At 42.5% G+C, this 13,178-nt stretch overlaps 1 protein-coding gene and 1 long non-coding RNA gene across 6 annotated transcripts; one reads left to right on the forward strand and one right to left on the reverse strand.

Moving 5' to 3' along the window:
• Positions 1–1,458: 1,458 nt before the first annotated feature.
• On the reverse strand, positions 1,459–8,344 carry LOC108156375 (discs overgrown protein kinase). Of its 5 annotated transcripts, none has more exons than XM_017287785.1 (4): positions 8,238–8,344; positions 7,336–7,486; positions 4,489–4,586; positions 1,459–4,411 (listed from the first exon to the last, which is right to left on the reverse strand). In XM_017287785.1, exon 4 carries the CDS (start codon positions 4,313–4,315, stop codon positions 2,993–2,995), a length of 1,323 nt encoding a protein of 440 aa, XP_017143274.1. In that variant the 5' UTR covers positions 4,316–4,411; positions 4,489–4,586; positions 7,336–7,486; positions 8,238–8,344; the 3' UTR covers positions 1,459–2,992. The 5 variants fall into 5 exon arrangements, with proteins under 5 accessions (XP_017143274.1, XP_017143272.1, XP_017143273.1 ...); XM_017287783.1 differs by having other exon boundaries at positions 1,459–4,414; XM_017287784.2 differs by lacking the exon at positions 8,238–8,344 and adding an exon at positions 7,639–8,054 and having other exon boundaries at positions 1,459–4,414.
• On the forward strand, positions 6,079–7,773 carry LOC117187062. The gene is made up of 4 exons (XR_004471850.1): positions 6,079–6,122; positions 6,208–6,412; positions 6,528–6,603; positions 7,166–7,773. It is a non-coding gene; the product is annotated as an uncharacterized LOC117187062 (long non-coding RNA).
• Positions 8,345–13,178: the final 4,834 nt, after the last annotated feature.

A 13,178-nucleotide genomic window follows, 5' to 3' on the forward strand; every position in this document is an offset into this window, starting at 1 on the left:
GAAAATCGTACGATTTTATTTAGGTTTTAGCTTGGTTTTGTCGTTCGTTTGTGGATTTCTTTCAATTACATACACTTAAATGGCATTTAATGGTGTGACTGGTATCTCATATGATTTGCAATTGCATTTCCATTGATTTTCATTGCCTTACTTATTGTTTATTTTACGATTACCCTTCAGTTAATAATTATTTATGGTTTATGGTTTAGTCTGGAGTGCTGCCGCATCGCAAGTGGTGTTTCTGCTTTAAAATTTCATTGCCTTATCACTTGTGCGTGTTGTTACCGATTAAAAATCGCAATCGAATCATTGCTGTCGATAAACTGTCTCTTTTTTTTGTAGGTTAAGCTTTAGTTTAATTAATGCTGTGACTGGATTTGCTGCTTTTATTCTGCTCAGATATACATAATCATGGTTTTTTGTTAGTTTATAATTCGAAATACTTGCTAATTACATAAATGTGGCGTGCACTTGTCCATAAATCTATTCCGATAAATCGATTCCCATATTAACGTATCCGTTTATTAAGTTTTCATGTGTTTCTGTGGTTATTTTTGTATTTCATATCACTGTTGGTGGTTTGTTAATGTTCATTTACTCGCTTTCTCTGTGTTCGACTCGATATCGATTTAAGTTTAATTATTATTTAGTTCAAAAGTACTATTCTCAATTCAATATACACATACATTTAATTATACAAAATCCTGAAAATTACTTTTACTTCTTTGCATATTCTGTAATTTCTCATCAATTTGTTAGTTTCGCTATGGACTCTCTTCGTACACGATCTTCGATATTCGCTTTTTTAGTTTTTCATAATTATTATGAATCAGTTTTGCTTTCATTTCAGTTTTGTATCTTCGCCATATCATCCCCCGATAAAATGCTAATTTTTTAGTATTCTTTTGTATGCTAGGAGGAAAATCACACATAAGTAGGTATATAATTATTTATAAGGATATTTATGGATATTTCATATGTACACTGAATAACTATTCGTTTCGGGTTGCATACCAACTGGAGAATCTATCTAGGGGGTTTCTCTCGTGTATAATAGTTGGTCGAGTTGTTTTATTAATCATGAGGGGGGCTGGGACTGTAACTGGGGCTGGGGCTGGGGCAGAGCGGAGTACCAAAATCGAACGAAAAACCGAAAATATAAAAAAACAATTTATAAGAAATATCACGTAATGCATTTTTATTTAAGTTTCTTGCGGTCTGATATATCTGATTTCTGTATATGTTTTGCTTTTCGGTTCGTGTGTCCTTTGTGGTGTGTTCTTCATATTTTTTAGAGGCTGACGTCCATCGTCCGTGGAGTTTTACATTGTTTTTTACGTGTTCTCATAAGATATAGTTCGTATAGTTATCATATATTTATATATATATATATATATATTATATAGTATATATAATTTTTACCCCTTTTCTCTTGGCGCATTTAGAAATTAAGAATTATTTTTTTTTTTTGCATTTTTTGTTTTATTCTTTACGGTTTGGTATTACTTATAGACAAATTTCATATTATAGCTATAATTTATTAGCTAGCGTTATGTAATTTTAGTGCCCGTCGACGACTGACGGGTTCTTCTACTCGAAATGTTAATGCAAAGGTTTTTGTTTGTTGTTTTGTTTTCTCTATTGCTATTTTTAGCTTGTTTTTCATATGTTCTCTATGTTAGTTACATCCCTTGGGGTCGATCCTCTTGATGGAAGGATCCCTTCTTCTACTCGAGAAATGCGCGCAGTTGAACAGTTTTCAATGGAGAAATATATGAACACATCCAGCGAAAGCGCAGACCATAAAAGTATATAGCATATATATATATATATATGGTTGTAGCAGATATATGGTAACATATTGGGGGGTGCGGGGTTTGGGGCATTACAAATCAAATTTATGCTTAAAGCTAAAGAACCCTCTCATCGATGATATCGTAATGACAGTGCCCCGACAAACTTATCTGTAACTGGGGGGATCGCTTAACCTAGGATTGGTTGGGGTTTGGGGTTGGGGTTGCATCGGGTTTCGCTATCGCTAGATCTCTAGACTAAGGTTAGGGACACCCCGACGAGTGGAGTGTCCTTTGTTTCTTTTACACAAATATTACACTTACATTCAAATTTTCAATGATAGGGCTTCCACACTACTGCTATCGCTTCTATATATTCTTAATTGAATATAAATCAGCGTTTGCTTGTTGGTTTGTTCAGTGATCCGTTCAGTGGGGGGCGGGGGCTGAGTGGAAACAAACAAAAAAATTAACAAACAAAAAAATTCAGCAAAGAGGAAGATTTGGGCACAAATGCACTCTTTCAAGCGTGTGTGGCTTAGTGTCGTGTAGTGTTCTTGTGTTGCACAGTGTAAACGTACAGTACTGTAGTTAAATGCTAGCTCTTTGCTCCTCCTCCTCTTCTCCTTCGCTCACCACTTTCCCATGATCTACTGATCTTCTTGAGTGTGTGTGTGTATGTGGAAGATGTTGCTATCCGTTTCTACCCGTCTTGCAGCCAATTGGCGCATTCGTTTTATCAACTAAAATTATAATTTAAATTAATCGTAGTCTAGGTAATTAATTAATAAGCTTTGCCACGCCCTATCTCGATCCTCCGGGAGCGGAAGTCCGTCCATGTCAAAGCCGCAACAAAACGAAAATGTACAAATCAAGAAAAGCGCTCGCTCCGCTCTGCTCCTCTCCTCTCCTCTTCGCTCCTCTTCGCTCATCTTCTCTCATCTTCTCTCATCTCATCTCCACTCCAATGCTAGCTCCTTATTTTCCTCTTCCTCTCTCGATGTGTGTATGTGTGTCTGTGGGGGCAGGGACCAGGTCATCCTGCATTATACGGCATATATAAAGCATGTGTGTGGGTGTGTGGGTGTGTTGGTGTATATATATATTGGTCATATATATATAACTATGTATTCTACACGTATAGTTGCTGAGTTTTTTGTCTACTGTGTCCAGCGCTGCTGCATCTAGACCATAAAATATTATTTAGCGTTCCGCACGTCGCCTACCAAACCGCCGCTTTGTATGCTGCCGACACCGCCTCCACCGCCGCCGCCACCCTGGCGCATCCGTATCGAGGGACGGCGCTCCGGTGTGTCGTAGGGCGGTCTCGATGAATTGGTGGCCGCCATCGAGTCGTCCATGTTGAGGCCTCCGTTGCCGCCAATAAGCTGGCTGCCTCCATTCCCGCCGCCGCCCAACATCGCTAGGGTCTGGCCGCCCTGGGAGCTGGTGCCGAGGAGCTGCTGCGTGCTGCCACCCGCTGTGGCCAGCGCCGTGTTCACCTTGTGCTGCTGTTGGTGCGAGGAGGCGGCGGCGGCCGCCGCCACAGCTGCCGCCGCGACGACTGCATCGTGGCCCACCTGGCCGTCGGTGCCATCCTGGCCCTGCTGGATCGCCTGGGGATTGCGCGGGCCCCCGAACTTGAGCAGATTCCAGTCGAACACATAATCGTAGGTGAAGCCCAGCCGGTGGAACAGGTTGCGGAAGAGCTTGCGCAAGTGGCAGTAGTCGGGGCGCTGGTCGAAGTGCATCTGCCGGCAGAAGTTCAAGTAGTTGACGAACTCGCTCGGGAAGCCCTTGCAGAGCACCACTATCGAGGTGGAGAGCTTCTTCTCCGAGATGCGCTCGTACTTCTGGCGCTTGTTGGCCGCCTTAAGGCCCTGCCAGGGCAAGGCGCCCAGGTTGAAGTACATGAGGACGTAGCCCAGGGATTCAAGATCGTCGCGGCGCGACTGCTCGATTCCCAGGTGTGTGTTAATCGAGGCGTAGCGGGCCGTGCCCGTCAGGTTCTTGTTTTCCCGATAGGGGATGTGCTTCAGGGAGCGGGCGTCGCGGAACTTCTTGGCCAGGCCAAAGTCGATAATGTACACTAGGTTGCCCTTCTTGCCGAGGCCCATGAGGAAATTGTCCGGCTTGATGTCGCGGTGGATGAAGTCGCGCGAGTGGATATAGTCGATGCGCGAAATCATCTGATCCGCCAGCAGCAGCACCGTCTTCAGCGAGAAGCGGCGCGAGCAAAAGTTGAACAGATCCTCCAGCGAGGGGCCCAGCAGCTCCATCACCATGACATTGTAGTCACCTTCGCTGCCGCACCAGATGATCCGCGGTATGCCGATCCCGCCCTGCATTGTCTTGTAGAACTTCGATTCGATGTGCAGTTGGGGATGCTTTGTGCGGATGCACTCCAGCTTGATGGCCACCTCCTCGCCAGTGTTGATTGTGGTTCCTAGGTAAATGTCTCCGAAGGATCCCGATCCGATCTTCCTGCCCAAACGGTACTTGTTGCCCACGCGCAGCTCCATTTTGTCTGTGCTTCTGTGTGTGTGTTTGAAAGAGTGCTTAACCTCTACGTGAGAGAGAGAGACAGTGTTGTGTGTGGATATGCGGTGCCTTGCCTGCTGCTGGAGGGTAGGAGAAGACAAAAGTTAAGATTATCCACCTTTTCGGGCCATCACTCTGCTCCTTTTTCACAAACCTTGCGCTGTCCTCTCGTCAGAGCTCCTCTCCCCGGCTTTTTGGCCTTCTTGTTATAACTTTCTAGGCAGTCGCTTCAGCTTCAGGGCTTTATTGTTGCTAAAATAAAAAAGAGACGACATTTTGTGAGTATGAGTATCGGTTTGCAGTCCCTCCAGTCTCCATGCTCCATTCTACACGCTCTTTGTCAATGCCGTTATAGCGGTAAATGAGCGACGCGACGTGACAGCCACAGGGCCAACAACGAGCACTGACTCTCCAAAAAACGTACGAGTACGTCTCCAAAAACAAAGTGCAGCGTCAGTTCTTTTCAATTTTGTCTCTGATAAGAATTATTGCTCACAGAGTCCCACCAGCTGAGGTACCGGGTGGGGTGGGGTGGTGTGAGGTGCCACTGCTGGAATCGAAGTGAAATGAGACAATACAAAAGGCAGATAACACAATGCGAAGTGGGAAGAAGCTGCCGATGTGACAGTTAGATAAGAGCGCGCGGAAAGAGCGCCTAAGCTCCGGTCACGTCGACAAGCTCACAAAAGTGGGAAAGGGAGAGAGAGAGAGCGCGCGAGAGCGAGCACAAAGCAAAGGCAACTCAACTACAGTTTCGCATATGTTAAAGCCAGATGCAAGGTGCATTAGTGTGGGGTGAACCATTTTGTGCTTGTAAATGGGGGAAAAACTTTTCAAAATCATAAATTGTGTTCCTTTTTGTACAGTTGATCTCCGAATAGGAAACGTACCTCAGTCCAGCAATGTCTCACCTCATATTAATACCCTTTGGCAATCTGCCACCCAATCTACGAATATGCAAAACAAAGTGCGAGATAAGGTCAGTCGCGAACCCGAACCTAGCACAAAAATAGAGTTTATTTTTCCGAAATGTGCGTCATGGACTCCTGATGGTATGGATGATTATTGTTAGACATAGCACCGATGTAATAGATTTCCTCGAAACGGACATGCATGTGTGGCTTTGACGCTTCTTGGGGCGAGGGGAAAACGACAATGCAATTCATCTACGCAAAACCGTTTATATAAAACATGTCTTATTCCAAAGGGTTTGTAGGAAACACTAGCTCGAAAAGAAATAATTTACAATCACTGACGCATTGGAGTTGGACAGTGTATTTCCCCGCCTTAAAGACAGCCCATCATTCCAGTCCATGAATAAGCTAGAAGCATGCAAGAAAAAGGAAATATTGCGGCTAGTTCTCGGGCCGAAGCTTTTGATACCCTTTCGTACCGATCTTTAATTGGCGGTGCAGCAAAAAATAGGGCTCTTTGTTCATAAAACGACCAATCATGGCTATATACAGAACACATTGAATATGCTCTATGGGGACGGATATGCTTCTTTCGTTAAAATCATTATACTCTCTGCAAGGGTATACAAGAGTTTAACAAAGCCAACCGACAAAAAAAAACACAACAACAACAAAGATACATAGATAAAAGATTTGTACGTCTGTATGAGAAGAGAGTGGTAGACAGATAGGAGACAGAAAACCAAGTGACAAAGGGGAGAAGACGAAATCAAATAGAGGCTGTTAAAAAGTGCCATTTAGATGACACTTTCCGAAGGTGAAAAAACAAACACAAAAACAAAAACAAACAGACATGAAATAAAGTTGCGGAAGAGTAAGCACAGAAAGAAACAGACGAGTTTTCACCGGAATATGCATAGTAATTGACAAAAATTAAATTTAATTGTTGTTTTTTCTAGATGTGCTTTTTGGGCGCCATTATGATTGCACTCTTACACACACACACACACACACATGTACGTGCCTTTTCTCGCACCTCTCTTTGCAGTCGCTTTCTTTGACCACTCACGCATCGCACTCTCTCTCCCGCTCTGACCTACGCCGCAGAGTTGGGGGGCCGCCGCCACCAGTCAATTCTAACCTCAAAAACTGGTCTATGCACAGGTATGCTGTTGTTGTTTTCGTTGGCTTTCTTTTGGCTTTTTTCTTTGATTTATTTAACACTTTTCTGGCTGCGTGTCCCTCTCTCTCTCTTTCTCTCACCCTCCCACTCACACAGTTGGCTTCTCGTTTACCGAAAGTACCGTTTGACAGTGCGTTTAATACGAGTTCTATTTTCTGAGCCCGACAGCCAGGTGAGTAAGCGAGATAGCCGCAATGTCTATGCACGGGTAGGTGTTTGTGTTTTCTGTCTGCAAGGGTGGAGGCGGGGGCGCGTGTAAGTTTGCGTGACATAGACCCGAACAACAGGAAAAACAGCTGATCGAATGTTTTATTTTTGGAATGTGCAATATGGAAGAGAATTTTCTTTCTCGATATGTTTTCCACAAACGGCTTAGACAAACAAATACGGTTTGCTTGGCCCGCTCGTATTTCGGATATTGTGAGAGAGTTCTTCAGAGAACAGTACAAGGGCCATCAACAATCCTTCTTTAAAGTTTGTACAGGGTAACAATTTGTCGTATGCTCTCTTTGGCAAAAACAGCTGCACGTTGCGTTGGCGGGTGCCGAAAAAGCTTCCGCCTGCACACCAACACAGTACCCCAAGAACAAAGAGGAATCAGAGAGGCAAAAGCAGAGCCGCAGGCAGGGGGAACAGAACAGTTGTTTAAACAGAAAGACAGCGGGGCGCCATAAAAAACGCAAAAACAATTTCAATGCATTGCTTACAAAAACATTTTTCTATGTTTTTTTTAGTAATTCATTTTATGAGTCGCTGACGTCGGCGTCGCAGTCAATGGCCTCGCGGCCGATGGTGAAGCTCGAGGACGAGCCGCACAACTAACGGCAAAACAAATGCACTGACAAACAACGAAACGACTATGATAAGGAGGGAGAGAAGTGTGGCAGGGGCTATTGGCGCCTACCTTGGCTATCCCGTTCGTCCCGCTTCTACTTGCACTTGCACTTCCACTGCTGCTGCTGCTGCGTCGCTGCTGCTGCCTCCTCTGCTGGCGTTCGTGTGTGCTGCACTCTCTGCTTCTTCTTCTCTTTCTTCCTTACTTTCGCTCAATTCGACTGAAAACATAGAATTTTTTTCAAATCGTTTAATTGGATTGATTCACAGTTTTCTTTGTTTTTTTTACACAAGACTTGTTTTTGGACTGGCGCCCCGCGCTTCACCTCATCCGCAGAGGCACACTCATGCACAGGCACACAAACACACTCACATTTTTTGGGCCACACGCAAGCGCAACATATTTACGCAATGGTATTAACAATTATAATACATTTCTTCATTTGTTAAAGCCATTAAAATCATATGAGTAATGGTTAATCATTCGATAAACTACATTTGTTGTATATTTCCTCTTTGTTTTCATGAGGGCGGTAGGGGCGGGATACACACGCACGCGGAGGTGAAACACACACAACTAACGCAAAAGGAAAGACACAATTTAAGTGCATTAAACGTTTAAGAAAATAATGTCGAAAACGGAGTTGCGGCGACGACAACGACGAAAAACCTAAAACTTATGTGAGAGTCGTTTGCCCTGGCACACACATACGGCAGCTCATTCGCCGAACAGGGGTTGTCTCGCTTCCACCTACGGTGTTTTTACTGGGAGCACGTTGCTCTAGTCTGACTGTTTCAGCATTTTCACACCAATACACTGGCACACACAAACACACACCACGAGCCATACGACACACAAAAGTAGCCTGCTGCTGGCCGAGAAATCTCTTATGGGGCCCCTTTTCTCACGCCCATTTTACACTGCGTTTTAGGTTGCACTTAGTGTTGGCAATTACGTTGACGAAAACTTACGTTTTGCAGCAGAAGCGCGCTTTTCTTTTACAATTTGCTTAACAATTTGTCGATTTTACATTTATACGCCATCTTGATTTTCGATACCGATGAAAACCAGAAATTAGCCCTCTTAAGCCCCCTCTATTTAAACAGGTGAACAAATTAAGGTAAATGACGGCAAATATTACTGATTGTAAATTCTTCTTGTAGGTCCATGGCATCTCTCCTTTGAACTTAAAAGAAAACACGATATCTTTCACCTGGACTGCTCTAAAATGATTAAATTTTCATTCCATTCGGTGGAATATTAAAATACCTCCTTGGTCTACAACGGGTTAATCGTTCGCCGTCATGGATTGGAAACCATATTCCTCGATTTTGATATTCCGTGGAATATTACTAGCTAGATAGAACCCTTAGCTCTGCCCATATAGTTTTCTCCGATCAATGAAACAATTTTCTACTTGACTGGCTTGTGTTAAAAACTCGCTTTCATTAGATTGTGTCTAAAAAAGGCTTTAGCGAAAAGGGTCAAACAAATATAACGTAAGTGAGTAATCATTCATATTGCTCAATTTTGATATCCGTTGAATAAAGCTGACTAACCAAAACCTTCAGCTCATCCCACATAGTTTTATCCTGTTGATTAATGAATTTTCTACAAGATTAAGTACTATAAAAACAGTCGCAATGTTGTCACGTCAATGTGACTGGTATTTGAAGACTTGTTGCTTATCAACCGGAGTATGCGCATTTTTATACCCTATTTAGTTAACATAATGATACTGCTTTCCAAACTATTTTTAAAACGTAATTTATAGAGATATCTTTTCAGATTGAAATATTTAGACCTACTCATGCACTTGAATAGTTTCCTGTATATATGTACATACATACAGTTGTGTTTGATATACCTATTCTTGGTCACGTAACAAGACAATAAAGTGTAAGATTTCGTTGTGATAGCCTTTACACAGAGACTGGCCTAGTTTCTGGATTTAGTGGCAGCTTAGATGACAAACATTTTCTCTATTCTATAATATCCCTTTTCCAGGGTATGCAGAATGTTGCTCAATCTGGGCTCATGTGTCCAACGTAAGCTGGTTATCGACAAAGTGCCACCACTATCGATAGTTGCAACGATAATTTCTAACTATTTGTTACAATAGCTGTCGCGTAGAAAACTTCCGTTTCATGTAACGGCTAACAGATGGCGCTGACTAGCGACGTGTAGAGTTCATGTAAGATGCATGTCGACTCTTCTCTGTGTCTCAAGTAAATACATACATACACAATGTATATATACATTCATTCCTGATCAGAATCAGTCTCTATATCCATATCCGTCTGCTTGTCCATTCATCTATTCGTCCCGATGAGTGCCTAGATCTCAGAGACTGCAAACGCTAGAGCAACCAAATTCGGTATCCAGACTCCTGCCGCCCCTTCCACACCTAGAAAAAGAAGTTGAAAAGCCTTCTCAAATGTAATATTTTCCCATCAATTCCCCAAAGAAAAGGGGTTGCAGATGCCAATTTGAAAATTCCCGAGCTACAGCAGTAACCAAATACCTGCGCCAGCGAGTGCCGGAATGCTTTTTTATTGCCTGTCGTTTCCATAAAGCGGAACACGTGTGAATTCCATTAGACTGTTGCGCCCCCCTAGCTCCGCTAACCCTAACCGCCCCTCATCATGCCAACCCACGAATGTGAAACCCACCCAAGAAAATGTGACATAAAAAATGGGAAAGCAAAAGCAACGGGTAAAAGGAGATACAGATACACATCCATCCATATGGGAGGTGGTTCTGGTGCTTCTGGAATTGATTGGGGTAGATAAGCAATCTTTCAAAATTGATAAACCATTTTCGTTGGTGTGGAGGGAAAATAGAGTTCAGAATTGAGTTTGCTAAAAAATCAGACTTCTTGGAGGTAAAACAAAGCAAATATCTATCAAAAATCTGTTCTATGGATATACTTTTATTGTTAATTGCATTTAAGATCGCCTAGAAGCCACGCCTCGACTCTGATTGGTTGAGAAATGGAATGAAAAACAAAACAAATCCACGAAGCAGCGGACCAACAACAGTAACTCTCACACGCACACACACATTGACATGCAAAAGATCGTGGGCGAATGGAAAACCGTCGTCGGCACGAACCTGAAACCGAACGGCAATTAAGGTGTGAATTGATAAAACAAAGCGGGAGAGAGTCCGAGAGAGAGAGAGAGAGACCGCGCGTGTGTCTTTTCAAATGGTCTCAGGCAGAGCGGGATGGCTACAAGTGGGCTGCACTATGAGAAAAACTTAGGAATTTGGCTATAAAAATGATCTAAAATTATGAGTAAATCTGTATTATGATCTGTAAAAGATTATTGCACTGTACACTGAGAGAAAATTAAATGAATGGCATAAATATTTAAAACTAAGTGAAAATATCAAAATTTCAGTCCTTTTTGCTTTGTGTGTAGATAAATATGTAGCTTTAATCACCAGCAATCATTTCTCTCAGTGCTTTTATATTGCTTTTGCATATTTCCCCACTCTTTCTCCTTCTTCTTCGTTTCCTTTTGTTGTTTATAAAATATTTCCGCAACACAAACACATGTCGCACGGCTGCTGTCTTCCACATACTTCCACATACTTCCTCTTCTTCTCCGCCTTCTTCGTAACCCACTCCCCCCCACCCCTTCTTCATCTAACGGAACAGCCTACGAATGCGCCATTTGGTTTCGTTTAGCGCTGTCTCTGCTGCTGCTGCTGCTTGCTGCGCTTTCCTCTGCCGGCGTCGCTGCCGCTGCCCCTGTCGGCGGCTTAGATCAAATAATGCGATTTCATGCCATGTCGCAAATTGTCAAGCATCCGCTGCTGCTGCCCCTACTCCACCCTCCACACTCATCGGGGGATGCATTTGCTCCAATTTGATTATGAAATCCCTCAAAAAACTAAAAATATTTGCTTTGAATATGTATGTATTTTTTAATTAATTTAAAATATTTTTTGCACACTTTTTTCTGTTCCCGCTCTCAACATTTTTCGTTTATCAACAAGTGGATTTTCGCGTTTGAAGTGTGCCGCAAGCGGGGAGGGGGATGGAAGGAGTGCGGAGGGAGCGAGGGAATTTTTAGAGGCTGGAAACATTAAATTTTTCTAGACGCGAATCAATTTTCCAGTTGCTCTGCAGTTCACCGAACTGAGAGGTCGACGTCGACGTCGCCGTTGACTTAGCTCTGACGAAGACTTCGTAATCGTAGGATCTACTTAGAGATGGGCATCCAATTCGTGACTTATCTATGACTCCTCTATTTATTTATTTATTGTACCAATCAAAAACATTGCGAATACACAAAGACACAAACATTCCCTTAGTGAAAAAAGAAACACGAACCAGCCTTAAATCTAACAGACCATGGTCTCTTGCAGACCTAAACGAGTACACACTCTGAATCTCCCGGATAAGCAAACTGCCACCTAACATACAACATTAATTAAAATATCTTAAGAAAGATTGTAAATTAAAGAAAATTTAGATATTTATGATCGAAGATCATCTGCATGATCTGTAGCTTCGTGTTCGTGCATTGAGATCACGCCGAGTGCCCATCTCTAGCTCAAGCCGATGTTTTGTTTTTTATTGAGTACTATATAATTTTCATTTTGATGTCTTTTATGACACTTCCAAAAACGTGCGCTGCTTTGACTTCAGTTTTTGATTTCGTTTTGGTTTCCTTTCCTGATATTATATTCCTTGGCTCTTAATAATTTCGGCTGTTAATCCCTGGTTGAGGGGAGACAGAGAGGGGCAGAGAGTATCTGAAATGGTCTAGGTATTTATGATTCCGTTTATGCATTTTTCAGTTTTATTGTCTAATTTTTTGTTACTTCGATTTGTTTCGATCTGCTCTTCGCATCGAAGCCGGCGGCGTTTGAAAAAAAGTTAATTGAGTTGTAAAAATTATAAAGTTGTAAAAACCCCCCCAATCTGCCGGGTAAAAGTTATTCGATAGATGCAGATACAGATACAGATATACTATAACTTCCAGTTGAAACCAGCTTGTAAACAAAAGCGTAACAAAAATACACTTTACGATCGTGAAATGAATAGGCCTCTCGTCTCTCCTTTCTTTTCAAGGGGAGGGGTGTGTGGCAGGTTTTTCGAATAACAAAAAACCGGAGCAAAGTGGTTGCCATTGGATCCGGGCAGATCACCTGATCCGATCATCCAATAAGTATTATTTTCAAAAACTTCTTTTGACGGAGCAGCAATTCTTCAACAGTATTCCAAGCCAAATCTGATTACAGGTTCCAGTTTTGATTAATTTAAGACATTTGTTATAAGAAATTCATAAGTTTTCATGGTCTAAGATCTCACGGGATCAGTTGTCTTCCTTTAGTCTTAACCAGACTAAAGTCCATTCCTTTAAATCCTTTAGTCATTCAGTAAGGATCTTCATATAGTCAAAATATCCTTTGTACACAATTTAAACAGTTTTAAACTAAAATTTATTAAAGTGTTGGAAACATTGACTGATCAAACGATCCTCAATTGAAAGTAATATTTAAGAAATACTTTCCCTAATTTAGATAGAAATGCACCTGCTATAAAGCCTTATCAAAGTATATAAGGGATCCACAAAAGTAACCCCTGGGAACCCATCGATCTTCTGATCGAACGAGCTCCTACCGCCGTCAATTATTAAGATATTCCATTCACTTGTGCTTACCCTTAAATCCTTAATGATCTTATCGACTCCTCATTAGCGCTATGCCCTCAACCCTTAAGCCCCATTCAGACACCGAATCACCACCTCCCCCGACAAATACAGCTGCAACAAGTGGCAGGTCTCTAACGATCCCGAGAGTCCCAGTCGCAGAGCGCTGTCCACCCCCGACCCGATCCGATCCGAACCGATGTCGAGGTGTCATAAATCCACATGTGGCTGTAAAGTGTTACTAAT

This window comes from Drosophila miranda, chromosome 2 (assembly GCF_003369915.1).
Source record: "Drosophila miranda strain MSH22 chromosome 2, D.miranda_PacBio2.1, whole genome shotgun sequence".
Taxonomy (NCBI): domain Eukaryota; kingdom Metazoa; phylum Arthropoda; class Insecta; order Diptera; family Drosophilidae; genus Drosophila; species Drosophila miranda.

Bases quoted from the DNA above. Each gene is read 5' to 3' on its own strand.
- LOC108156375 (XM_017287785.1), bottom strand. From the start codon at position 4,315: ATGGAGCTGCGCGTGGGCAACAAGTACCGTTTGGGCAGGAAGATCGGA.